Source organism: Sparus aurata, chromosome 2, assembly GCF_900880675.1.
Source record: "Sparus aurata chromosome 2, fSpaAur1.1, whole genome shotgun sequence".
NCBI lineage: Eukaryota > Metazoa > Chordata > Actinopteri > Spariformes > Sparidae > Sparus > Sparus aurata.
Genome location: NC_044188.1, coordinates 14,197,419 through 14,225,239, shown reverse-complemented (window position 1 = coordinate 14,225,239; position 27,821 = coordinate 14,197,419). Strand labels below are relative to the sequence as shown.

At 42.5% G+C, this 27,821-nt stretch overlaps 1 protein-coding gene across 1 annotated transcript; it reads left to right on the top strand.

The window, feature by feature from the left end:
* The first annotated feature begins 559 nt into the window (after positions 1–559).
* On the top strand, positions 560–27,656 carry col26a1 (collagen, type XXVI, alpha 1). Its single transcript, XM_030398901.1, has 14 exons — positions 560–1,097; positions 1,284–1,406; positions 2,031–2,134; positions 17,425–17,486; positions 17,614–17,740; positions 19,228–19,326; positions 19,431–19,559; positions 23,681–23,764; positions 24,776–24,828; positions 24,914–24,976; positions 25,424–25,459; positions 25,541–25,585; positions 25,662–25,746; positions 27,274–27,656. Exons 1-14 carry the CDS (start codon positions 919–921, stop codon positions 27,402–27,404), a joined length of 1,320 nt encoding a protein of 439 aa, XP_030254761.1. The 5' UTR covers positions 560–918; the 3' UTR covers positions 27,405–27,656.
* The last annotated feature ends 165 nt before the right edge of the window (positions 27,657–27,821 follow it).

Sequence of the window (27,821 nt, the reverse complement as noted above, 5' to 3'; positions counted from 1 at the left end):
CTGTTTTCACTTTTATTACTTAAAGTGTAACTTTTCTCTGCGCTCATTAAAAAGCTGATCGAAAGAGGCGGGGCTACAAGCATGATTTGTGACATCACAAATAGTTAGAAAGCCAGTTCTGTTTAAATTTCAGCAATTAGCACTCAACTGTACATACTGCTCTTTAAATACCTGTTTCTTTTTCTTTTTAGTTTTTTTTTTAAAAGAAAGAAACTTCTTTATATTTAATTTATGACTGTGGTTATTGTGACTGATACCTTGTGAGTGTCCTTGTTTTTGTTTTGTTTTTTCTCTTTTTTCTATCTATCTATCTATCTATCTATCTATCTATCTATCTATCTATCTGTAAGATCGTAATATCGCTCTTATCTCTCTGTGTTCCACTTTGTCTTAAGTAGATTTAAATAACAGGTTCAAAATAAGCCCTCCTCGCCTCATTACAACATCAGTTTGTGAATGAGGAGAATAATAAAGACATGAAGAGAGAGACGCTGCTGCGGGATTAAGTAACTGCATATTGGCCCTCTCTTTCACATTCACATTCACACCATAGGACCTATATGGGTCGTGGTTTTTCGATCGGGACCAGATGCGTTTTTACGCACTCCGTCTCCAGCCCTCGCACTCCGCGCGCTTTTTACGCACACTGGATATTTGACTCCTCAGTCCTCGGCACGATGTCAAACGTCAGAAAACCGCATTATTCTATAGGAAGAGGCTGTGTGTCATTCATTCTGGGCTCTTGAGAGGGCCAGTTTGCTGCTCGTCGGGGAGACGAAATGACCGACGCATTGATGCTTTCAGTGCGGTTCGCTTAGACTTTATTTCCCGGTTTCTGTGGGTCTAACATAAAGTTTTTTTTTTCTTTTTTTATAACTTCAGGAGGTACTTTATCTCGGATATCAGGGATAGATCAAGATGATGGCTTTATCGTTTCTTTACGCGCTGTGCATGTGGATCAGTTTAGTGTGTCCGTCGCTGGGAACAGGGTTTGTTTATCGCTTCCCGGGCATCACTGTGCAGCGGCAGCGCATCAAATCGGAGCAGAGCGGCAACACAGGACCACCAGGTACCGGATCCCGTTCTACCCAACTCAGGTGAGCACATGTGCAGACTGGAGATGGCGCCTTTTCACTGCAGATTTCAAAATGAAACCCTGATTCTGCGTCTTGAATGCTGCAGCCACTTTAAAATGTGTTTCAGCTCGTTGTTTCTTCACATTTTGCCTTTGATTAAGCATGATTTATGAATGAGTATAAATGAACACTTATTCTGTGTTTTAGGAACTGGTGTCAGTACACTGTTTCCAGAACAGTGTCCTGTCAGGTGCACAATGGGACAGAAACCACAGTGCAGAGGGTGTTTCAGGGCTGCCGGTGGCCTGGACCCTGCTCCAAAGTCATCAGGTAGGTCCTCACAACTACCCCCTCCAGCCCAGTCCGCCTCTCCTGTCAGCTCTCTCAGGTGTTTGTGGTGCTGACACTGTCTTGATGCTAAGAATCAGGCGTGAATATCGGGGGCCACACGACCTCTGTTGTGTCTTATTTGTACCTTTTTTGTGTTTGCAAATTTTGACAGTGGTCATAGAAGGTCTTTTACAAGAGTACAACTATGTACAACTCTGTAGAAATGTTCTGTTAAAAATCCTGCATTCATGTTTTTACTCAAGTGACAGAGGTTTTATCAATACAACTTATTTTTAGAAGTGTTTTAAAGGTTTCCCCATGAATGAGAGAGACTGAATCCCTCTTAATTGAAGTGGATTAGAAGTCAAGTGTTGCATGAAATGGAAATATTCAAGTAAAGCACAAGTAATTGTAATGTTTACAATTCAAATCTTGCTATTTCCACTGGCTCTCTCTGTTTTTTGCCCACTGTCTATAAAGCAAAAGTGCCCCAAATGTACTAAAGCAGAAGGAATCGGACATGAATACTTGAAAGTTAGCTTGTGTCTGTGCGTGTGTTTTTCTGTCTGAAGCTACAGTGCATGTTTCTGAAATCAGTGACCATGTGCTGTTTTTTTCCTGCAGCTACAGGACTTTGATCAGGCCGTCCTTCAAGGTTGCCTACAAGCAGGTCACAGCGCTGGAGTGGAGATGCTGTCCGGGGTTTGTGGGAGAGGAGTGCCGTGAAGGTGAGTATCTCATCTCTGCGTTTTTTTCTTCTTCCTCCTTTTCTTCTCCTTCTTCTTCTTCTTCTTCTCTCAAACGTCATGGGGGGGCGAAAATGTGGTTGGAGGCTAAATCTCTCCAGGACTAAAATAAAAGCCATCTGTGTCTTTTTAGCTGCTTTGCCCACATCAGGGCCTTTTATCATGTTTGGTGGTGTGTAGTCGGGCAGTTGGCCTTTTGAAATGATTGTAAAAGTTGTTTTGAATTAAGATTGAAAGCCTGTTTTTGATTGCTTTTGGGAACTCGGGCGGCAGTAAAACTGCAGTTGAAAGGGATTCTGCGCTTTGCGGTTTTGTACCTTTTTCTTTTACAGCTTCTGTGCTTGGAAGGAGAATCACTAACTGTCACAGTGAAGGAATTACATTTATACATTTACTCAAGTGCAATTTTGAGCTACTTGTACTTTAGTTTAATATTTACATTTTCTGCTGGTTTATACTCCCTCTCCACTACTATATTGAGGTAAATATTATACTTTTATTCCACTAGAGTTGTTCAAAAAACGATTAGAAAACCCACTAATTCTGATAATCAGAAAAATGCTGAATACCTGATAATCAGTCAGTCGGGACACATCAGATTAATTACTTACTGAAGAGCATTTATTGCCAGAAAATTCCTTTTAGATACTTCAGTACACGTTACATCTGATACTTTAAAGGAGAACAATTATGCTTTTTGTCTTTGTCCTCACATTCAGTGTTTGTAGGTTGTTATGCTTGTGAAAAATTTTAAATGTTAAAAAGGTCAAAGTCCACATCAACAGAAGCTCCTCTCTCCCACAGTAAACACTGCTCCTGAAACGCCTCATCAGTAGTCCCGCCTTTAATTCTGCGACTTTGTGACATCACACTATGTCATCATGTCACATAATTGCATAATTTATACCTACCAGCTAGTTTGGCATTGGAAAAATTATTCAATTTTTTTTGTCAGCGGTGCTGGCTCAGGTGTGTGTGAGCTGACCAATCAGAGCAGACGGTTTTTTGAGCATTAAAGCAAATAAACCTATTCTAGTAGTGACCCAAAATAAGATTATGAACCTAATCATTGGGAGAATATGTCTCCTTTGAATAAAACATTGATTGAGTACAGTTGATATTGGATACTTCAAGACTTTTACTCAAGTAATATTTGTTAGGGTGACTTCTCTTTTACCAAAGTAACATTTTAATTTGACATCTTTGCTTTTGCACAAGTAAAACTTCTGGGTACTTTTTACAACACTGCTTTCTCTCTTTGTGTGTGTATGTGCACCTCACTTCACACACATTATACCGTAGAGGCAGTTTTGCCTGTCTCCCCCAATATCATCATGGCTGTAAGAGTCGAAAAAGAATGAATGAGGAACGTCCAGAGGAGCAGCTTGTGGAGTGGGAGGTAGTCTAGATCTCGGTGATGGGCAGCTCTGCTCCTGCATCCCGCAGACCGCAGACTCTGAGCCCAGAAGAGGCCAAAATGTTCACCCAGGGGCGAGCCACCACAGTCAGAGGGAGGGTGGATGGAGGTCTGCTGCTCATATATATACACATTTATATTTATATATGTGTCCGCTGCTCACAACCACAGTGACAAACATGTTTTCACATATTGAATTTTAGACATTGTGGAAGCCTGTAAACTGGTGGTTCGGGCTGAGAAACCAGTTATTTTAACAGCTTTCTATTAAAATTATGAAGCACATGCAGCAGTTTGGTGGATATTCTTTTGGGCTGCTTACAGTAATTCTTGTGTAATTGAAAAATGCTGGCATGGCCTCTCCACATTTGTCCAAGATTAACAGTTACCTCAATGAGCAAACCTACTGGTCATAATTACCGCACCTTGTTCCGTTTTGCAAAAATTATTCATTGTTGCACTTGGATGGGCGAGGTTTACCATGAGTTAAGAAAACACACATTAATACTAATGGAATAAACACAGACATTATTACAAAAGCCTTTGGAAACCATTATATCTGCCTGGCCGTGGATATTATTCCACGCAAAGATTAACACATAGCTGCATCTGCTGAGTCTGTAACAGCAGAGATTTATGGTTCACTTGAGACCAAAGTGGTTGCAGGAGTGTGAAGAAGTAATCTGGCTGTTTATTTAACATTCGCTGAAATGTATTTGCAAATTCTGATGGCTGCAGAGCGAGGGGAAAATTGCCTCCATATGGAGAGACAGAGGTGGATGACACAGGACAGTCCGCTTCACTCTGAGAGCTGGCAGTGGTCAAAGAGAGGAGGAAAGTTAGGACGAGGGTGCAAGAAACAACACAGAGGAGAGGAGAAGAGGAGAGAGGAGAGGAGAGGAGAGGAGAGTGTAACGACGAGTGTTTCTGTCCCACTGGGCTCCAGCTGCTAATCTGCCCAGACGGCAGTGGAGCAGAGAGCCGGTTCTGTGGGAAAGTGGCCCCACAGAGATTAATGAGCATGACACTCCTCCACCAGGTCTTTGTAACAGACGTGACCGCGCTCAGATCAGGCCACAGCTCTGAAAGAGCGTTTCCCGTCCTGTAGATTAACCTCTGTGCAGCGATGTCAGTGAGGTATGAATGCACATCCGGACTACCGTTAAAATAATGTCTGATCTTCATAGTGATACAACAGGAGGACGTTTTAAAGTGACACGACAAACTTCGTCATCGGTTCTTCAAAGACAGCTTTCGGATAAACACGTTTCTGCTTTCAGTTGTCTTTTGTCTAGTTGTTATTGGAGGAAACGGTATGACAGTTGTAAAAGTAAGTCGTGCATCATATTTAAGCGGGACATATTCTGCTTATTTTCAGGTTAATCATTTTATTTTGGATGACTACTACAACAGGTTTACACGCTTTAATGCTCAAATGATACATCAGTTTACGTTTTCTGTCCATTGCTGCAGCTCTGTTCTTCAGAGTTCAGCTTGAATTATGCAAATGTCTGACATAGTGACAGAGTGTGATGTCAAAAAGTCACAGAACTAACGACGAGGTGTTGCAGGAGGGTTTGTCTGTGGGAGAGATGAGCTCCTGTAGAGTATTTGCTGGCTTTGAGCTTTTTAATGTTCAAGATCTTAAATAAGACACTGAAGGAACGGACAAACATGTGGTCTGTTTATAACTGAAGCCATAACTAGCAGCCAGTTAGCTTAGCTTAGCATAGAGACCTCAGTTCCTGGTAAAGAACTAGTCGGGCACATAACCCCAATTTTATGCTTAATGTTATTTTCAGATTAAACCAATGAGGTGTAACATGTCAATTAGTGGGTTTAAGAAAGATATACTCTCAAACTAAGCCAAGCTAGCTGTTTCCCTCTGCTTCCATTCTTTGTGCTAAGCTAAGCTAGTTTGCTCTTGTTTTAAACACAAGAGTGGTATAAAACTTCTCATCTGACTCTTGGCTTTAACAAGCACATTTCCCCAAATGTGGAACTATTCCCTTTTGGCTGGTAACAGATTCCTTGTGTCTTTATGTCACTCAGCCAACACTGAGCATGCAGCACAGAGCGGCTTTGAGCCAGCTGTTTTATCAGAGCGGGAGAGGACAGCCTTCACCAATGAAGATGACATCACCTCTGGTTTGAGTTTGATGGGGTTCTGGCTCCACTTCAGAGGCCCTCAGAGATGTAGATACAGATACATAAAGAGAGCTGGAGAGCAGAGTTAAGACTGTGTAAGCTGAGGAGATGCTTGTTCCTCTCACCTCTGCACACACTCCTGTTGTTTTCATCATGTGAACCCTGAATCATTATGTGCCTGGTCCTGGGGTCTTTTGTTACCATTGTTCTGAAAAAACGTATAAATAGCCTTTTATGAAGGTGACCTCGAGCGGAAAAGTACCGTCTCTGGGTTCGTTGTGATCAGAAAAGTGTTTTCTTTGTTTTGAGTTATAACAGGGACTCGTGACACAACATGAAAACCAAATCTGCACTTTTTTCTAGGCGCACATTTTAATGTAGTATGTTGGGTTTAGGATTCTAGCTTCCGTCCCCTTCACAGCTCCATCAAAACGTTTAATTACTGTGTAATTAATGTGGTTTTTTTTACTTCCATGTCAGGAAGGGGAGGGGTTGATGTTGGCGTGACAGCTTGGCAAGACAGCTGCTAGGCAAAAGACCGTTGTTCGATATGGTGTTTCAACATTGATAAGTGTTAAACTGTTTATTCATGGGGACAATTTCTGTCACAAAACAGGGTATTTTTAACAAGACATCCTGACAATTTGTAGGTGACATTTGGGGTATTTTTAAAGAGACGATTTCCAGCTATGTTTGTGACAGAAAAAACAGGTACGCAAACCTAACCCTAACCTAAGTGGTTTTTGTGCCGAAACCTAACCAAATCAGAAGGACAACATTGTCACACCATAAAAATAAAAGTTAAGGGGCTCTATGAAAAAAATTGGCGCAATACACATGTCTTAATCTCATTTTATTGGCTGTATGTGAGAGTATTGTGGCATGACGTGAAAAAAGTGGGACCCTCCCCGTCTCTCCCGGTTGCCTATACAAGCCTGTAGCTGATTTCTTTAAGATAAAGGTGTAATCATCGTGAGACTCTTTGTCCTCAAAGCCCCAAATATTGGTCTCCGCTAACAGAGAGCAACAGTAGCTAATATAGTCCGCTAACATAAACTAACAACTGGCTTCCAGCACGACATTGAGGTTCAACAGAGCCCCTTTAAATCCAAAAGAAACTCATAGTTTCAACATATCCGTACTTTGCTAAAACGTGCACTTCCAACGTTTATTCTGACGACTGGATTGTATTTTTCAAGTAAACAGTGCTGTATTAACTGTTGTATCTTTGTGTTTTGGACTGTCGGCTGGAAAAATAAGGAATTCTACCAGTATTTTCAGACATTTTTTACACCAACATTCAACAGGGAAAATAATAAGCAACGCTGACAGTCATCATTCGTTGCAGCCCGAAGATTGTTTGACATTCAGTATACTCGAATGTGAGCAAATCAGAAAAAGTGATGCTGTGCTTTGAGCTGGTTAATGCATCAGTCATTAAACGTGGTCTCACAGTTGTTTTTGGCTTGTCAAAGTCCTCTAGTGTGTTGGCTGCTTTGTGTTTTATCCTCTGTAATAACCTTCTATCATGGAGCTTGTGGCCGAGCCCCATGGCGGAGCTGGTCGCGGTGCCTGGATTTTTCTGTGTTTGCTAATGGAAAGTGGGCGTTTTCTGAATACATTTCGTTGACACCCTGACCCGTCAATATCCTCGACAGTCTGGTTTGTGCTGGCTGTGTACGGTGCATCTCAAGATTTACATTTTGCTTTCAGCAGAGTTGTGCTGACGGCATGGAACACATTTGGGAGAAATGTGTTCGTAATTTTCCTGCTGTTGGCCCTCTCCTCCTCCTCCTCCTCCTCCTCCTCCTTTTCCCCCCCTGCTCCATCACGGCAGCACCTATCCGCACACATGATCGTATTAACAGCAGGGATTGTGGGTAACGTGTGTGTATGTAAAAGTAAAAGTGTAGCGCCAGGACCTCCCGTGATGAGTGTGGTAACCTCTGATCCCAGGAGAAGAGGTTTAACAGAGTTTATTACTGGGTGTGCCGGTGCTGGATTAATTCTGAGAAGTTAACGAGGAATTTCATTAAAGAAGTGAAAAGTTGGCGGAAAGCTTTGCGTGTCAAATGTGTTAATTTGTTAATGTTACAGCTGTGAAGCTGCTAAAGTCACTGTTTCCCCTCTGCAGCTGGATGAGGGGGACGTGAGGGAGGTGTGTTAAAGCCCTTTGTGGGATTATCTACAACAGCAGCTATATTTTTTCAGTTCAGAAATACCTTTCTTCCATTTTTCCATTTTCTCATCTTCGCTCATCCCCTCGCAGGCCTTTACCCTTGCTGTGCCCTTGCTTCTTCTTGCCACCGCCGGCCTCTTTATCTTCTTTATTCATTTACCGCTTTCCACTTATCTTACTTCCTATGTCCTTTAGATCTGCCGCTCTCCTCTCCTTGCAGTAGAGTGATAAAACAGATCTTTATCCCACATGTGTGGATATGACTGATGTCTCTGTTACATCTCTGCCTCTGCTCAAATATAGGTCAGATGGCACCCTTTGACCTGCGGGGAGTTATGGAATAGCTCAGCTTGGTCCTGGTCCCGGCCTGATCTGCCTGCTGGATGATGATCTATCTGTTCACTCCTTCTGTGTTTTTTCATTTCTTTCATAAGCTTATCGCCGGGGTCTTCCTGCCTCCATTTGTCCCTCTGCCCCTCTGTCCACAGCTTTGTACATCTGCTCATTCTGAGTTTAGCAGGTAGGCATCCTAAAAAGGTTCCTGGAAGGGTTTCCCGAGTCGATAAGAGCCACATGTGTCCATGAAGGTTGCTGTAATCTGCTGTTTTTTTCTGCCAGGAGTCCTGCCTGTAAGGGGTCTATCTTGTCTATTTGTCTGCAGCCTTCAAGCCCCACTGCCAAATTTCCCAGTTAAAAGTTTAGAAGTGAAAATGACATGTTTGTGGTCTGTTTTGTTTTGTTTGCTAAGGAACAAGCAACCATTGTTTGTGGTGACTTCTCTTATCAACACTGGGCCTAAGCTGTGCATGAAATACAAACTAGACATGACATCTGTTTCATGTCTGTTTCTCATGTCTGTCTGTTTTTCCCAAAGGAAGGTTTTTTTGGGGGAGTTTTTCTTTATCCAAGTTGAGGGTCAAAGGACGGAGAATGTTGCATGTTGTAAAGCCCCTGGAGGGAAGTTGTGATTTGTGATTCTGGGCTGAATAAATAAAACTGACTGGACAAAACTTCAAGCCTACAGCTATGCTAGCAGCTCTGTGTTCAGGTATAGTGAGACTTTTAGCTAAATGCTATAACCAGTAAACTAACAGGCGCTCAGTGATGGTTATAACATGCGGGTATAATGTTCACCACGTTTTGTATGGACCGTGGCAGACCTGATTTGTTAGCACGTTAGCATGCTAACATTTACTACCACAACTCAAAAGTGTCTGGCATCTGCTCGAAATAGTACAATAGAACACAATTTAAAGTTGGAATTCCTACTTGCACAACCCCGACTTCATGAAGAAGTGGTCGTCTGCCATCACAAAACAATGGCAGTACCCACAGGAAGTGGGTGCAAACTGCAGTATTTGTGCGAGGCTCGTGAATGGAGTATTTGGATACGTTTCCGGAAACAAACATGCCTTAAAATGAAACACAAAATGGCTTCTGTTACCTCAAATGTCGTTTTCCCTCTTCTGTTTTGTCTATGTATGCAAGGAGGTTGCAAGGCTTACGGTTCATTCGTAAGACACTTCACATTTTGTTGTGCTCAGCCAAGTTTTATGTAGACTATTGGCGTCATGCATCCTGGAGAGCCAACACCATCACCAAACCAAGTGTGTACCCACCATGACGTCACTCATTGGTTTGTGGACTACCATTTTGAAGGCTCGAGTTTGGCATTACAGCTGTCGTTTTTATGTTTTTTTGGACACAGAAGTGATAGTACTTGGATGAGAGGGTGGAGCTGGGGAGGTTATCCTGATCAGATCTGACTGAGAACCTGAGGATGCGCTCTGGTAGCAACAAGGTAGCCGTGCCCCAAAGAATACTATTTTATTTTACTCTACATGGAACAAGAAGAAACAAGACATGAGCACCATAAACTCAGTACAAAACTGTTTGCTGAGGTTAAGTGGACCAAGTGGAAAGTAGGGTCATTTTCTCATAAGCTTACATACAGTCAGACTTCTTTTTTGAAACCAGTGGAGTCACCTCCTGCTGGCCTTCAGTTTGGCTTCAGTTTTCAAACCTGGAAGCTTCGTCCATATTTTATACAGTCACTACACTGAACTTAAGGGGCAGCTGATGCTCATCATGATATTTGGTGATAAACCATATCAGCTGTTTATTTTCTCTCTGAATCGATCAACCGACCACCACTGAAGCCCTAAAAACTGAACACTGTCTAATTGCTGGCTTCTACTGTCTTCACCAGTTCCATAAATCTCTACTTTTTTCCGTGGTTTCTGTGCTCTGAAAATCAGGGTTTATGGAGAATTGTGTATTTCCTCTTGGTACTTCCAACCTTACACATTCACAACACCTCCAATATGACTTGTTAGCGGTGACAATCTGCCCTCTCTCTCCTACTCATTCTCCACTTCATCCAAAAACCAATTGAACCTGAAAAACGTCGCCCTTATTTCAGCCGATCACTGGGATCGTCTGTCTTCACCAAATTCACACCACATCGCCTCATAGCATGACGATGACTGTATGTCTGTCTGGGCACTAGCGGGACCGTCCATCGAGCTGTGACCGCTGTGTTGCTGTTGTTTCAGCACCAGAGCTTTGTGTGCCTAGATGGGCTGGACAGTGCAGCATTATGGGATGACTGGATGACAGAGAAATTAGGTGTACTCTTACGTTGGAGGAGATTCAGTTTGTCGTTGTTTCAGGACTACGACAAGGAATGTCAGATTGATGCTGGTGCCTCGCTGTGGGTTTCAAGTCTATTATTTAGTCGTTTACCTTTGCTTATTCTGCATGAAATAATGGCTCCATGCATCAAATTTAATAGCAAATTCCACTAATTGCAAAGTATTTCTTACTTGTGGAGCTTGAGTTTAAAGAAATGCTGTGTGGCCTGTCAGCTGGCATCAGGGTGAGGAGCAGTAAATGCTCCCAGTGTGGACGACGAGGCATCTTGGTTTGCTCTGTTCACCGTCCTCCACCAGCCACCGCAGCCAAAGTGGGTGTGTGATTTAGTGAGTGAGAGAGTTTGTGACAGTAGGAGTATGTGTGTATGTGTCGGTCGGTCGATGCATGTTTGTCTGTGTGTGTTTGTGTGGGTGTGTGTTCTGTGCCAGCTGTTCTCTGTGCCAGCAATAGCTGACCACTTGCTGGCTGGGGCCGACACACAACAGGCTCCTGGGACGCAGCCAGCTCTTGGAGTCCGACCGTGTGTCTGCACACAAACACACATACACGCACGCACACACTACACACACACACACAAAGAGCTTACAGACTGGGCACACACTTGTCTGTGTATCTTGGGAATGTGACAACGACGCTTAAGATGGTCCAAGAAGATGTTTCAATACATCATCCTTCTGTGCGGCTCACGTACACAGACAGAGCGTGTGTTTAGTGACTGTCCCCAGCTGTGTGCGTCATGGTTAGTTTTGTGGTTGCCTCTGTGTGTGTGTGTGTGTGTGTGTGTGTGTGTGTGTGTGTGTGTGTGTGTGTGCAAACCTGCAGGAAACAGAAGGATTTGTTTGATCTATATCCAGGTCTAATGTAGGAAATGTTGCCGTCTCAACAGACGATGCCCACAGTCTAACTTACACTCTCGCCAAAATATCCTGTCTTGTTCTGCAGATCAGAACAATAATGGAAGCGATGATTCATTGAAGCGGTCTGTGTTTTTTGCAGTTAACCGAGATGAAATATGGTGTTTGTTTTGGTTCCTCTGATGTTCAAATGAAGATTTATCCTCCAAGTTTCAAATCTTATTTACTCTCACTGTTCACTGCCTGTAGGGAGCTTGATCATCTAGTCTTCTCTAGTCTCAGTGTTCATAAAGCGTCGGCTTCGCTTCTGCTTCATGTGGTGGCCCTGCGAGTCACAACATTTTAGAAAACGTGTCCAAAAGAACAACAACATTTTGGAAAACACAACATTACACAAAACACTCGAGCGTTTTGGAAAACGCAACAACAATATTTTAGGAGAAGCAATATTTCGGAAAAACAAAACGCCATTTCCAAATACACAGCGACATTTTGGGAAAACACAACATTTCAGAAAACACGCCATCGTTTTGGAAAACACAAACAAACACGACAATTTTCCAGACGACACAACAACATTTGTACAAAGCACAGCAACATTTCAGTTTATTTACCCTAATTTTTGTCATGCTTTGTACAAATGTTGTGTTTTGTGAAATGTTGCTGTGTTTTGACCCTCAGGGCAGCTGTAGTATCGTCTTATTTAAGGACATGTAATTTAAATCAAAATTGAAATATCCTGTGTCTGTGGAAACATTTTCACTTGTTCTTGTCTTCTGTACCGACAACAGGCTCGACTCATTTTCTGTGAACCTCGAATACTATCAGACAAGATTCAGAATCTGAAAAACAGCTCGAACATAACAATCTTTCCTTCGCTTCCCTTTGGAGCAGAAACTGTTCCAAATTCTCTCTGTTTATTTGGCTTCCCACTAAAGACAACACGATTCTGAATCTTTCCCATGAGCTGAGCGCAATCCAAGAAAAATAACCCTGTCTTATGTTGCCATGGTGTAATTATGGATCCAAACAGACTCTATAGCTGCGGTCCCGTTCTAAACATCAGCTCGAGCACAGCGGAAGTTTGGTTTTCTAACCCAACATAATTAAATTCCAACTGCAGGGACGGAAATCCCGCCCTACCACCTTTAGACAAGAAAAAAGAACAGTTGTTTTGCTCTGCTTCACATTTATGGCAGATTGACTGTAGTCATTGCCCTGGTGTTTTCCTGTGGTATGCGTTTATGACATAATAAGATATGGCCGCTGTTATTTCTGGCTCTCAGCGGACATGAAATGAAGATCGGACAGGTTAGCTCGTTAGCAGCGACGAGTGGACCTTGTGTGGCTTTACTTTGGTGTCTGAGGAGGAGAAAGCCATCGTGGAGCCGGCAGCTTGTGGAGAGACCACACAGCAAAGCAGCTACAAGACATGATGCATTTTGAGTTAAACTACGACAGAGTCACCATCATTCTCTGCACCTTTATTTGAGTTCTTTGAAGCTTTTATGAGAGGTAGGGTGAAAAAGGCTGAATATTCCCATTTAGCAACAGTCGATGCGGCCTTCGAAGGTCTCTCCGAAGGATTCACCTTCGAGGCCACAAGGGCCTGCTGCCTGGGGCTGGGCAGTAAAAAAGATAAGGATATCTATCGCGATAGACGCGTGATCAATATCAATAGAAAATACTTTCGATAGAACGTTCGATAATTTCACTGCACTCCATTAGAAAAAAAAAACAGGAAGAAAACCCCGATCTAGAGCTGCAAGGCATTCTGGGGGAGGAAGGCAGAGGAAAGGCTTTAGCCTATCGACCTCTCCCGGCCCAGCAAAGCAAGGTTGGTGGCATGAACAAACTCACTCCCTCTTTGGTAGCCTAGCAACAACCTGTTGAGTGACATGCACAGTAGCACTTTCATGTTTCGCCATCGTGCCTCATAACTGCTGTAACAAAAAGAACGGCGTGGAGTGAAAGGACAAAAATGCGGCAAGAGACCACCGTGGAGAGGTACTCGGCAGCAGTGCTGTACGACAAAACATGTATACGTCATAAAGAAATAACGGATGCAGTGGCGTATCATTTAGCAAAAGACTTGCTACCGCTCAGAACAGTTGAGAAGTCTGGATACAAGAATCTTATTCAGGTGCTTGACCCCACTTACACTCTCATTTCAAATAGGTTAAAAAAAATCAATTATTATCGATATCGACTGATATGAAACACTTATATCGTGATGCATTTTTCAGCCATATCGCCCAGCCCTACTGCCGCGAAAGTGACAATCTACGCCGTGCGATGTTGCCATGTTTTTTCTTTCTCTCTTCTTTTTCGGGCACGCAAAGAATCTTGGGATATGGGAGGCCACGAAGGATAGCAGCGGTGCATCCTCCAAAAAGAGGTAAAAGAAGGGCCGCATTTGTGGGGTGCATTTGGAGGAGCCTTCAAACTGGGACAGCCTTCATGCAGCGTTGTGACGTAATTGGCCTTCATATGCGGCCTTCAAAGGATGCAGCCCCTGAATTAGGATACAGCCAATGTCTCATGACAATACTCACATGAAGATGTTTAGCATGTAGTAGATAGTCAATGTCCTGACATCACATTCGAGCTCGCCGCTGCTCCACAAGCTTCTGCAGCGCAATGCAATCTCTTTCATCAGCGTGTCTGAACAAAAGACACGTTCTTATAAGACAAACTGGCATCCAATACAGTACCTGAAGACAGAAATTGACTTGGAATGTCTTTAGTTTTGTGAGTATGTTGTCATAGACCAGTGTAAGTATTGGACAAAGTGACATTTTGACCTATTGTTGGTGCAGGATGAAAAGCTAAATAATTTTTAATTCATGCTGAGGTGGGCAATAATATGTGTACCAAAGATCATACCAACAAATCCAACAGTTGTCAAGACATTTCACTCATTACAAATGGGAATTTCATGGGGGAACGTACAGGGATTACCAAAATCATCAGGATTCATCCTCTGAGATCCATGAATACCTGCTCCAATAGTTGTCAAGACATTTTACTACAAACACAAAAGTGTAAACCTCGTGGTGGCACCAAAGGAAAAGTCATAGAATCGCCCAAAGCATCGGGATTCATCCTCTTGGAACCATGACTGTCTGTGCAAAAAGTCACGGCGGTCCGTTGAATAGTTGGACCTCCTAACCGACTGACTGACATTCCCACATCCACACCGCTATCGTGACTAAAACCTAAATGCCACCACATCATCATAAAATAACTCTGGAATGTTTCGCAGAGTGATGGACTGTGTATAAGAGAGAGAGAGTGTCAGAGGGCGGAGGCTTCCTCTGGGCTGATGATGAATAACTGAGGAGGAGATGAAGGCTTATCAAATCATCAGCCCTCTCACATTGTGGAGCTCGTGATTGCCCACAGTCTTCATGTTGTGCTGTGTCCTTGGTGCAGTCAGTCACATTAAACCACTCGTGTGGGGTCATTTTTTGCCTCCGTCGGTTGAGCAGCTCAGTACTCAGGGTTGATGAATCCTGAGGAATGTGTTTCGGGTTGAGCTGTTGATTGTTGTTTCCGTCTGCGGCTGTGCTCCTGGGCTAGATCCAAGATGTTGAAATGAGGCATTGAAACCACACCCATGCGGTCTGATTCGCTGCAGGACTGGATGGAGATGACTGTAGACATGCAGACATGGCTCAGACGTTCACCCCGTCCTATTTCAGTGAAGCAGAAACCTCAGCTGCTGTCATTAGTGTCCTGTGTGCTGCGGTCAGAGACGACGATTTCTCCAAAGCGGAGACGTTTGGGTCATTTTTGTTGTCGGGTTATTTATGAGCACCAGTTGTTCCCCATTCTAGGTATCCCCGCTATGACCACAATGTGGGTGGGTCCCGTCTGTGGGACTGACAGCTGACATTCCAGACTTCTTATGAGCCGTAGACCAGAGGAGGGCTCGGATTCAGAACAAATACTGGGTTTTTCTGTCAAACTGTGCTATGCTGTGTTTTGGATGTTGGGTTACAGCTCATGTAAAGGATCCAAAATTGCAGTACAGCGAGGAATGTGTAGGTATCTGCGGCTTAGTGGCAGCTCCACTGGTGTAATTTGTGTTTAGAACAGACTGAAGATAACATAGCATAACAAGAATGTCAACGAGACTCATGCACATAAATATTTCGCTGGTGCTGACAGCAAAAATGAATACAAGCAACCTGGAAAAATAAGCAAACTGTGCCTTTTTTCCCTCAAGGGTGAACACTGTTTCTGAATAGGATAAGCCTAGTTTTATTCAATATTTTGGTTATGTAAACAAATCCTATAAAAAGAACAAAAACAACAACACAGTAGCTCCGCTTGATATAAAGCATTTCACCGGCTCTCAGCTTATTGTTTCTGTCTGACAGCCACATCTTAACACTCTAATCAGTGTTGTTTTCTGCTGCAGCAGGCTGCTGGTTTCTACAAAACCCTCTGATAAGCTTCCTGCCCACCACCAAACAGCAGACGGACAAAGTTAGCAAATAGCAGGTGAACATAGTTGAGCGTGATACCAAACCAGTTCCCAACTGAACACTGTTTTTTTTTATTTGTGAAAAGGTGTACAAAAAAAAACACAGTGAAAAACAGAATTTAATAAACATAAACAATTCGATTTCCAAGAATTGGTATCAGCAAGCACAGACCAAAATGCCTCTGGGCACTATTTGGTGGATCTACAACCAATCAGAGCAACAAAAAAGTGAGATGCAGCGCTGTGACAAGGTCTGACACACTGGACTAGGACCCGAATGCATGACTCGAGAGAAAAACAAGTTAAATAAGGCAAAAACCTTCACTGGAATCAGGTTCAGTACACAGGCGATCATTCAGCAGAGAGAACAAAGACAAAGGGATCAGGCAGAGGCACAAGGTCAGGAACAAAATCTGGTCAAAACATTTGTCGCGGGAGACAAAGACGAACTGGCACCGAAGGCAGGGAGCACACAGAGAGGAAGGGATAACGACACACAGGTGTAACACAGGAAAATCACAGTGGCGGGAAAACACCCAAGAGGCAGGACGGGAAATGAAACAAAAGCAGATGCAGACACCAAAATAAAACAGGAAGCACAAAAGCATGACCCGAGGATAGACGAGACATGACAACGCTGAGCTGGTTAATGTCAGTGATGTTAATTCAAAGAGCAGCGTGAATCATGGCCCGCTGCTTTATCATCGAATAAACACAACAACGATTGGATTGACTAATCTTCATGTTCACCATTATGAAGGAATGAGACGCCCAAGGCAGCAGCGTGGCTCATTAATGTGTTTTTTGATAGTTTTGGAACAGTTTTTGTTTTCCTTACTGTGGGATTTGGGACTGTCAGGAAAACAAAGACTATCATGAGACTTGTCCTTTAATGCCGTGAGCACAACCAGGTGCAGCCTTTGTCAGATTAAAATATTTTGCGTCTTGAAAATGTAGACATTGCAAAATGACAGTGTTTGTCTGAGGGTGCGTGTTTGTTTGTGTTTTCATGTGCAACACACTGTTAATGGTGTTGGTGTTCGGAGGAGGATGTGAGTGTGGGCACACAGGCCGTCACTGCGAGTGGGCAGACGGACAGAAAACATGCAGAGTCAGGAGACACGCAGGTGTGCGCCAGGCTTGTGTGTGTATGTGTTACACAGAGGGAGAGAGAGTGAGTTTGTGTGTGTGTGTGTGTGTGTGTGTGTATGGTTGTCAGCTAGAGAGGGAATTTCACGAGAGGTCTAATAATATTTATTCAGCGGGTGAGTGACATGATTTAGGGAGGAATTCCTAATAAATTCTTGGGTCTGGTTTGATGGACATTGTTCTTGTGTGTCTTGGCTCGTGCAGCTTGGTGTGAGATAGAGAGATACATCTGATGGTGCCAGGATGAAAAAAGAAGCAGGGATGAAAGAGACGAGGCAGAGACGGAGAGAAAAGAAGGGAGAGACAGATGGAGAAGAAGCAGCATGTTGGCCGGCTGTAATGTCTAAACTGAGCTCGTCTTGTGTTTCTTCCTCGCAGAGTGTTTGAACTGCACCAGCTTCACTGACATGAACAGCAGAATAAATGCCATTGAATCAAAGGTAAATCCATCCCCACCCGCCCCTTTCCTTCCTGTGAATAATATGATTGTAATCATTTGTACACAGATTATTTTACTTCTTTATACAGAGTAGAGATGTGTCTGACATTCGCAGGTCTTTTGTTTAGATCAAGCTGTTAGAGGCGGGACGTTCCTCCCTGCCGACAGTCAGCAGTTTACCAGAGGGCTCCACGGACAACGAGGTGGACGCACCGCAGCCCACTCCTATTGGACCGCCATCTTACCTCCCACAAGGTGTCCACACATCAAATATGCTTTCAGGGATATGTACAGGAGATGTTAAAGAGCTGTCTTAAAAAAAACCCAGCAAATATTAAAAACTTAAAAGATGATTAAAGTACATTTTAATGTATAATATATAGAATTTCTCAGTTAAAATGTCTATAAATAACCAGTCCGTTCTTATATATTTTGTTGAGTTGTTTTCTTATTATCCCAAAATTTTTCAACTACGTTCAAACTCAGAGAAAAAGCTCATATAATTCAAGGTACTGTCGTTATAACTTCTGGGGAAACATCAGATGATCAGCAGAGAGTGAGGCAGGGCGTCGGTGAACGTGCCTCAGCATAACGCGAATTAAACTTCAGTGCGATTGTTTAACAGTAAAGACGACAAACACTTTGAGTTTAAAGTTTTAAATGAAAATCAATAAAACTGTTTCTGGCTACTGGCTTATGGCACCTACAGTTATCAGCAGTTGGCTTTTACTCTGGTTATATGCTGCCCCCTATTTGTTTGGAGTATGAATTTCACGAAGACAATCAATTCTTACATGTAGCACCTTTAAGTCAAGCCTCCAGTGACGTTTGTTGAAATAACACTATAAGTCGAAATAACACTATAAGTCGAAAAGTCCTACATTTACATCCTCACTGGCTTTATTTATCTGGTCCTGCTTGATCCGGAGACGTCAAAGACAAATGCTGTATTTTTCAACTCAGCTCAACTTTATTTATAAAGCACTTTACCCACAACGCATCAATCCAAAGTGCTTTACAGCACACAAAGCAACACAGCAAAACAACACAACCCAAAAGGAGACAAACACAAGAGGACAAGGAGAGGACAAAAAGTGATGATAACATAATGATAACATGGAAAAATAATGGCACCAATAATAATTTAATATAATTATTTTAACTTATTGTAACATCAGCAGTAATAAAAACAGAGGTAAGGGCACATAGACATATAGAGCTGCACTAAAGAGACTTTAGGAGAATTTCCATGCCTGGAAAGAATCAGGCACCACAGATGCATGATATATTATTTGAAAATATCATGATACTTTATTTAATCCTCACTCACCATCATCAGTACTTTGGTGGGACACTGAGATGCAGCAAGGATGTCAGAGAGACGCTTCAGCAATTTAGTAAAAACAAAAACAAGAAAGGGACAAAAAGCAGCAGAAGCAAAGTTATACTGATTTTTAGTCCCAGTCAAATGCTGGGTTCTGCCTTTCCAACAAAGCAAATCAATAGTCTCCTTGATGAGACCCTGCATTGTCCCAAATGCTTACACACCATCGCAGACCTGTCATAATGACCGTGAACACATCACAGTGCGTATGCCTGAATTATGCAAAGGCTCAGTTCAGAAGTCCAGAGGACATTCAGGTTCAACCTAAGATGTCCCACCTGTACCTTTTTGGAGTGAACTCTTCCTTTAGCTCTACAGCTGACTCTGGATATCTCTTTGTGTTTGTTTGGGGTACCAGTAGGCAGAGGACCTCCAGGGCCCATCGGACCACCGGGGCCTCCAGGTTCTGCTGGACTTCCGGGTCTGGCTGGAAGATCAGGCCTCCCTGGATCTGTCGGTAAAATATCATGTTGTGACACTTTTGCTAAAGGCAGGAAAAAAATCTTGTTTGCTTGTTAAACTGATTTATTGATTGATTGTATTTTGTCTTTTGGTGCTCAGGACCAAAGGGGGACAGAGGTGTACCAGGAGAATTGGGTCTCCCTGGCCCTCCTGGTCCACCGGGTCCTCCAGGGCCGAGCTCCTCTCGCGCCCGAGAGCGTGGTGACGTTTTTCATGTGGACAATCAAGGTGAGTGAACAAGTCCACTTTCCAGATTCTGTCTTTTACAGTAACTGAGGGCTAAATTGTCCCAGATGGTCTCAAATGAGAACATAATAGAAGTAGATCTTATACACATGGTTGAATTCTGACCCAAGAACGATTGTAAAACCATTCAAGTGTTCAGTTTTTCAATGGTCTGAATTGATGCCAAAACCGCAGGTCCATTTTCACAGTTCATCCTACGATGAGTCATGTGCTTTAGTCCTTTCACACACTCTCAAATCTCATCTATTATATCCATCCTATTGTTCTGCGTGCAATCATTGTGTCAGGCAGAAGACGAACCCTGCCCAGGTGGTTTTCTATGTATGAAAAATGGGTTTGAAAGGGGCACAGGTGGAGGCTAAAGCATACTGCAGCTGTTACCAAGTGCTTAAGTGAGCAAATTGTGTTGTTAGCTTTTAGCGAAGGACTAAAAAGAGAGTATTGTTTCTTTGCAGCAGAGGGCTGGCTTAGATTTAGTTTAATGGTTTCCGTGTGTTTTCGCTGCTGCTGAGCCACTGTTTACTGCAACTTCTTTTAGCACCACCACCAGCGAGGGAGCCAAATACCAGCACATAAATCATAAGATTAGCTCAGGTGGTTTTGAAAAGAAAAGAATATTATAGTTAGACATTTCCACATCAGTGCAGCTTCACTCCTTTGACTGTCTGTACAATCAAACATGTAAAGAGTGTTTAAGCAACAGATTCCTTTTTAGTGTGAGCTGCCCCCCTGTAGAGATGTTTTCCTTCTCTTGAATATAATAAAGCTAGATTGCACTCGGCTCGTGGTCCCAGAAAAAATACATCAACAGCAATGTCTCTTATCAAGTGTGCATCTACTCGTGGATGTGAGGCTAACTAATATTACAGCTCAGCCAAGGAGAACACACATCCTGCTGTGCTCCCGATCGGTCATTTTTCCCATGAATCTCCAGATTTCATTGTGATACAAATTAAATGGGGTTTTATCAGTTTCTGTGGTGGATATATGTCAAGGTACCTGGAGACCCAACCCAGAGGCAGAGGTGAGGGGGTGCAAACTACCCTGAGTGTCACAGAGACGTTTTTATTGAGATGTTTATTGTGTACGTTTCAGTCATGAATGCTGAATTATTTGAGTTCCTAATGTTTTTAAAAAGTTAAAATGTAACAAATAAGGTCAAAAGTTGGCCAAGATAATGTATCTAACAATGTTTGGTTCATGGAAGGTCTTTATTTAATACAGAATGTAACAGGACAAGTTTAGTTGAGAGCATTATGGGAAATGTTGTGATGCCACGCAGTGATGTCATTGGTCCGTGGCGTTAGGGTCCAAGAGGCACACATGGTAACTGTCTTTCATTTTTACTTTATATTTACATATAATGTTATTTTTGTACATTTCCAGTCATTTTATTTTATGTCAGCACATTTCTGTTGAGCTAAAATTTTTCGGACAGCTCTTCATTGCTTATCAAAAAAAAGACATAAACCTTTATGTCTTTTTTTACTATTACTATTTTGTTCTTGTTGTCATGGTGTCTGCTGATGAAACAGAGAGAGAGAGAGCAAAAATAAAACTTCAAAAGACATCTGTATGATGCTACAAAGCCCTCCGCTTCGCTCAGTTTGTAGCTGAAAATGGATCAAACGGGTCTCAAGATGAAGATGTACGCGTCCAAAATTCACTCCACTTGGTGCAAGACTTTGCAGTTTTTACGATGTAAATTTAAGACATTGACTTTTGATCGCTTTTCATGTATGCTTTTTGCGTTTATTCTACAGCTATGAATTTAAGCCATATTAATAATAATTTTGCTTCCATATTGTGTTAATTCTATTGATCTGTGGTGTAGGTTTATATCGGCATGGGCATTAGTGATATCTCCCTCACTGTCACAGCCTAATGTTGGTAGTTCTTACATGAAGCTGTTCACAACAAGGTCCGTGGATTATCTTGAGTGACATTGCGGTTGAGTTTTTAGATGTGTTTTTTTTTGGTGCATTTATAGTTCTTTTATAGTCAGGAGAAGGCAGACATTATGGCTGCTATCTCCAAAACTCAGCACCTCACACCATCAAATCTGAGTAGATTGATTAAAATGCAAATAAATTGTATTTATATAGCCTAAAAGCACAGTCACATTGCCTCAGTGGGCTTTACAATCTATCAAGTGACCAACATCCTCTGACCCTCGATTTGAATATGGAAGAACTTGACACATTGAAAAGAGTTGAGAAAATGATGGAAGAAACCAAAATAAATAGTCCTACAAGTGAGAGGAAACATACATTTTCTCAATTTTGGGGTGAACTGTCCCTTTAAACATGGGACTAACTGATTTTTCAGTTTGAAGCTTTAAACTGATAGAAGAAAAAGTCCTGTGCAGAAGTTCTCTCTCAGCCTTCACCACAGGGAGGCAGCATAACTCCATGCTGTAATCATTACCTCATGAGGACTGCTGGCTCCCATTAAGCTTTTGGCTGCGTCTGCCTGTCTGAGCCCGGGACTGTGTCTGCGGGTCTGGAACTATGTAGATTTGGGTCTGTGGGACCATGTAAGCTGAGGGGGGCCAACTGGCTGTAAATCAGGCCTAATTTGTTAGCTGTCAGCACAACAGTCTGCGTTTGGGGGAACAGGCCGAGGCCCAGAGCCAAAATCTGGGCTCGCTCTGAACGAGAGGGAGGGAGATAGTCTGCCACTCATGTGGAGTTTCTCGGGGAGGCAGCCAGGCTCGAGGAGACTGTAACATTAGAAAATTAGTTCCAGAGGGAGATCTGCTCCTTCTAGACCCTTTTCTGTGGACTGTAGCCATAATGTAACAGCGCTGTCTCAACACGGACTGATTCTGAGCATATGTCGGAGTGGAGAGGAAGTGGAAGTGTGGCTGCAAACAAAATTTATACTTAACAGCATGCTTTGAAATAACCTACATGCTGGGAACAAGGCCCCACTTCCACCTCCTGAATGTTTGGAGAGATCATGTGTAAGCATTTACAACCCCATTAAACGGGACCTGTTTTAGATTGACCAGCTGTTCCCGTCGATCACACTGGATTTAATCCGGCTGTTGACTGCTGCTGAAACCCTGTGGTCACCCGTGATGTCTTAACTCTGCTCTTAGGTTGTAATAAGGATCCTGCTCCCTGCAGTCTAAGCTGTTTGAGATCCCAATAGTGTAAGTTTATGGATAGATACAGCCGGCGTCTATTTCAAAAGCATACTGGAAAATGTAAACACATACCCAAGGTGGAAATAAGATTTAGTGTCTTGACTCCAGGTTGCGTTTGTTGCTTCTGGTTAAATTCACCTCCTCTCTCTAATTTGACTGTATCTGTGGTGAAACTGTGCTCGCCACTGAACAGTTAAAAAGTATTCTGACACATAAAATGTAATTGTTTCGGATGTTTGTTGAGTAGAGTGCAGAGTTCAACAGGTGCTTTCACGCTACACTACATGTTCACATGCATCTGTGGTCACCCTGTGAGTGTGACTTCAATTATCACGTCCTGGTGTGACCGTATTGTTGGTGCATTTAGATCACCCATGATGCACTTCAGTGCCAAGAGTGAATCAAGTGTGCATTTTTGTTTGTTTGGGTTGAGACAAAGGCAATAGCTTAAAGAGACAGGAGCTAATTTTATACTAAGGGGGAAAACAGAGCTGCAGCACTGGACAGAATGAGAAAACAGATGTGTTTTTTGAGCATTAAAGCATGTAAATCTATTCTAGAAGTAATCCTAAATGAAGTTATGAATCTGAAAATGTGCAGAATATGTCTCCTTTAATTCTTTAAAGGTACACTATGCAACCTTATCACTGGCCTATAAACAAGGCGATTCGTGATTGATGGAACAGCAGTCTGCCAAATGAGTTTTAGATGCACTATGTATTTGTAAACATGAGAGCAAAACAAGCTCGTATTTTGAGCTCAGTCTTTTGCACTCCTCTATAAGAATCATACATGTCAATATAATGATATGAGGAAGTAAAGTGCAACTTGAACTCTTTGCGTGGAGGATTACAATCACAAGGTGGTAATTCTAGTTCCTGGTCTGTCACGCCTCTCCATTACCTTGTGCAAAGTTTGAATTACACCTTTTGTCTGGTCTTCTGTTTCACAGAGGAGATCCCCGACCATTCAGCTCTCCCTGCTCCTCAGATCGTGGTCGGACCTCCTGGTCCAACCGGTCCTATCGGTCCCTCAGGTAGGAATAGAATACAATCATTCTTGCTCCCAGGTTAGAGCGAAACATGACAGCGTGTCTTCACTGTCCCACACTTCATGAAACATACATATGCGTTATCTATGTATATATATGATTGAGCATTGACCTTCTGGACGGTTCCATCATTATGAATAGATGTAGTGCAGCCAAGTGCTGCTCAAATTCACAAAACCTTTTAAATGCCAGTGGAGATCGTACATTTCCAATGGTAGGAAACATGTCATTTTTCTTCCTACATTTGAACACAGATATCTGTACTTTCTACTACTGATGCTTTCAAAACAGGCTTTAGTTTTAATGCATTGGAGGGGAATTATCAATCATTTTTATATTGCGTCATTGCACAGCACCCTCCCCACATCGCAAGACTGATTTCAAACTATCAGTGCATATGAGACCCTGATAACAAGACAGAAACAGAAAAAGAGAGAGAAAAGGGGGAAATGGTGCTCATGACGCTTTATCAACTTAAGATGTCGGTATTTGCGGTGCTGGGACTGAGACTCAACCGTCAGCTATCTTTGTAGTACATTTATGATCTACCCTTAAGTTTAATAGAGTTAATTATATGAATATGACATGATGTTCAGTTAGATCTTGCAGAAATTCACTTTTGGAGCACGTGGAGCACGAATCACTTGATCTAATTATGTAGCTACAAAATAGTGACCCTTTGAGATGTGAAAATAATGCTGTATCAGCATATTGCTATAAAACACTTGACAAACAGATCAGATATATAAATATGTGTCTTTGACCTGTGAAAACATTGATAAAACCACCTAATTTGGGAATTAGGTGGAATTTTTAACTAAACATTAAAAAGGTTTGAGTGGTTAATCATGTTTATTTTGTAAAGCCTAACAAATCTCTCCCACAGGCCGATATCATTTCTGAATTAAATTAAACTGTGTTAAATTGACTGAATTACATTTTGACATTGCACAATTCTTTGACGTCCTCCTCATGTGTAAATGTTTTTTTTTACAGGCCCTCCAGGACTGAGAGGACTGGCAGGGATTCCAGGCCTGCCAGGCTCAGATGTGAGTTTCTGCATCTGTTGATTATTAAAAAATTGAATATATACTGGCATTTATAACACGTGGCCTTCCCTTTCACTCACATCAGGGCATTGAAGGCCTCCAAGGCAAGCCGGGGGAACCTGGGCCTAAAGGAGATCCAGGGGAAAGGGTGAGGCTGCTTTTCAAAATCGTCCTCCTTATTGGATTATCAGGCTGGCTGAACATATTAGAATCTGATGAACTATCAAAATGCTTTTTGTTCTACAGTTTGTAAACGGTCCGAGCTGTCATGCAACCTTAAACACATTAAAGGTGAACAAGCTTTTCTTCAAAGACGCAATCCAAGCCGTGACTAATCCCCCCCCCCCCCCCCCCCCCCCAGCTCCCTCATCCAAGGCCAGGCCTCACTAATCAGGGCGGCCATGTCTGGTCCCCTCTTTTATCCGGCTCTCTAGTGGGCCTCTGTCTTTAAACCTGATCCCCTTCCTCTACTAGCATGATTTAAGATTGGAGATCTGGTGAAGAGGAAGATTAGTACAGGGGATAAAGAATGCAAGCTGAGGAAATATGTGTGAGCGGGAGTCTTAAATTATTTCTCTCTGTTCTTCGTCTACAGGGGCCCCCAGGTGTATCAGGCGAGCAGGGTCTACCTGTAAGTAAAAGGTTACTGTCTCGTTTAAAAACACACTTGCTGTAAATCCACAAAACAGATAACTTCACTCTGTTTTCACAGGGAGCAACAGGGCCAAAAGGAGAGCCAGGAGAAGGCTTGAATGAGGTAAGAGACATTTGTAAATTTTCCTCCTGCCCCCATTTGAAGAATTGTCCAACATGAACATGATGGTGTTATTCAGGGCGAGGCCGTGCAGCAGCTCAGGGAGGCCCTGAAGATCCTGGCCGAGAGGGTCCTGATCCTGGAGCACATGATCGGCATTCACGGTGAGGAGGAAAACAGAGATGCAGGAGAGCATTTTTCCAGACCTCCGAATGATTAAGTCTAAGGAGTAGTTTGACATTTAAGGGAAATGTGCTTATTTTTTTATGTTAAAGCTACGACAAGGGACCTTTTTTGTTGTTGTTGTTGATTTTGGCGGCCCCTGTGGACAATAGCGGTATGAGCACCACCGCCTCCTTCTGTCATAAAGATCTTGATCTTGTTTGTGTGCGAATTTGTATTGAAAGTGTGTGACAGAAATAGGTTTTAACTAACTGGAGGGGAGTTGCGGGCTTTTAAACTCTGTATGGAAGTGGGATTTAAAAGCTACAGCTAGCAGTTGAAGTTAGCTTAGCTTAGCTAGAAGACCTGGCTCTGACAAAAGATAACAATCACTTACATTCCACTGAAAGCTTGGGTTGGTAAGTTATTCGAAAAGCATTTTTTGTTGTATCTGTAGAAAATCTCTTATCATCCTGACAGAAATCAATAAATCAATGTTTCAACTAATACAAGTAAAGGCAGATATACTCCGAAAGCTTTTCACAAGTTAGTCACACAAGAATGGCAAAAAAAGTGATGCCAAAATGTCCCGATATGATGTTATACAATACAATAGCCATGTTTGTTGTAGCTAATTATGATAATATGAGGTGGGTTTTTTTTTTTTAAATGTGGGTGAGACAGGAGGTAGATAGGTACGGTTAGTGGTTAAGATAATGTGCTGTGCTCGCAGTAAACAGAAACTGAGCTCGTTGTTCAGTGTCTAACCCTGTTACTGAAACGCACACAGTCCCTGAGTGGCAGCAACAGTGACAGACTGTCATCCAGCTGTTAACAGAGTACAACAAAGCACACATAACCTGAGCCAAATAAAAGAGCTGCTGCAGCAGTAACAGCCTCTTTCTGTGGCTAACATTAGCACAAAGCACACAGCCCCTGAGCCAAGCTGACCCAGTTAGCACAAAGCAAACACCTACAGCAGCAAGGAGTAACTGGGTAGCCTTATGGGTGGATGCATGTTCCTGACAGCTATTTTGCTTGTGTTTACATGATTGTGGCATTTTGGCACTTAAGAGTTGTTTGTTATGTATTTAGTAGACTAAAAGCACTAAGGGAGTTAGAGGAACATAGCAAGCTAGCTGCTAACACATCTCCCTGCTGGCCAGCAGCAACAGAGCGGACAGACCACAATTCATTGTTTTAAGAGGGATTTAAAAATAGTCCGGTACATAACTGTTGTTTTTAATCCTCGGTTTTTAATGCAAATTAAACAGAGGAGATATGACGTGTTAATTAGTGACCTCCAGTTGTGCTGATTGGAGGATTTCTTTACCTTCGACCCAGGGGAGTTGTTTCTGCCACTTTCCAGTCTGCTGGTGGTCGCTTCATATTTAACAAACAAGAGAGTGGAATCGATCTTCTCATCTAACTCCCCTACAGGATGCAAATGAGCATATTTCCTCAAAATGTCAAACTCTAATTTTAAAGCAGTGTTTTTTTGATGATTGTTTTTCCCGTCTTTTCCACAGACAACTCTGAAGGATCTGGATTTGGCAGCATGTCGGACCCCCTGTCTTTCTCTGCCATAAAGATCAAGCGTCTTCAGCCTGTTCAAACCCCTCCAGTGCTTGAGGAGAGACACAGACCAGCTCCGCTTTAAGACTTTTGTCTAGTTTTGTATGTATGTGTATAATTGTGATGGATGTGGCATATTTTTGGTTTTATATCATGTTTCTTGTACCTTTTTATTATTACTATTTGCCTATTATTGTCCTTTCTAATCAAATAAGTCTTTGCTGACATGAGATGTTGAGCATTTCATCCACACCCTGTTGCTGCACGATCCTACATAACCTTCGCAGCAGCACTTCGTACAATGTTGTACAATGAAATATAATCTCATAAAGTGTTATGAAGGTTTTGGCATCTCTCTTTCCTCAGATAAAAGACTGCCTAGTAAACACATCAGTCTTCTTGGCTGATGTTGCAAAGCTCCTCGGGCTACGATGAGAGTTCCCGATAGCTGGACCCAAAATATACTATTTAGTGTCGAACACATTTTTGGAACGACCTCAGG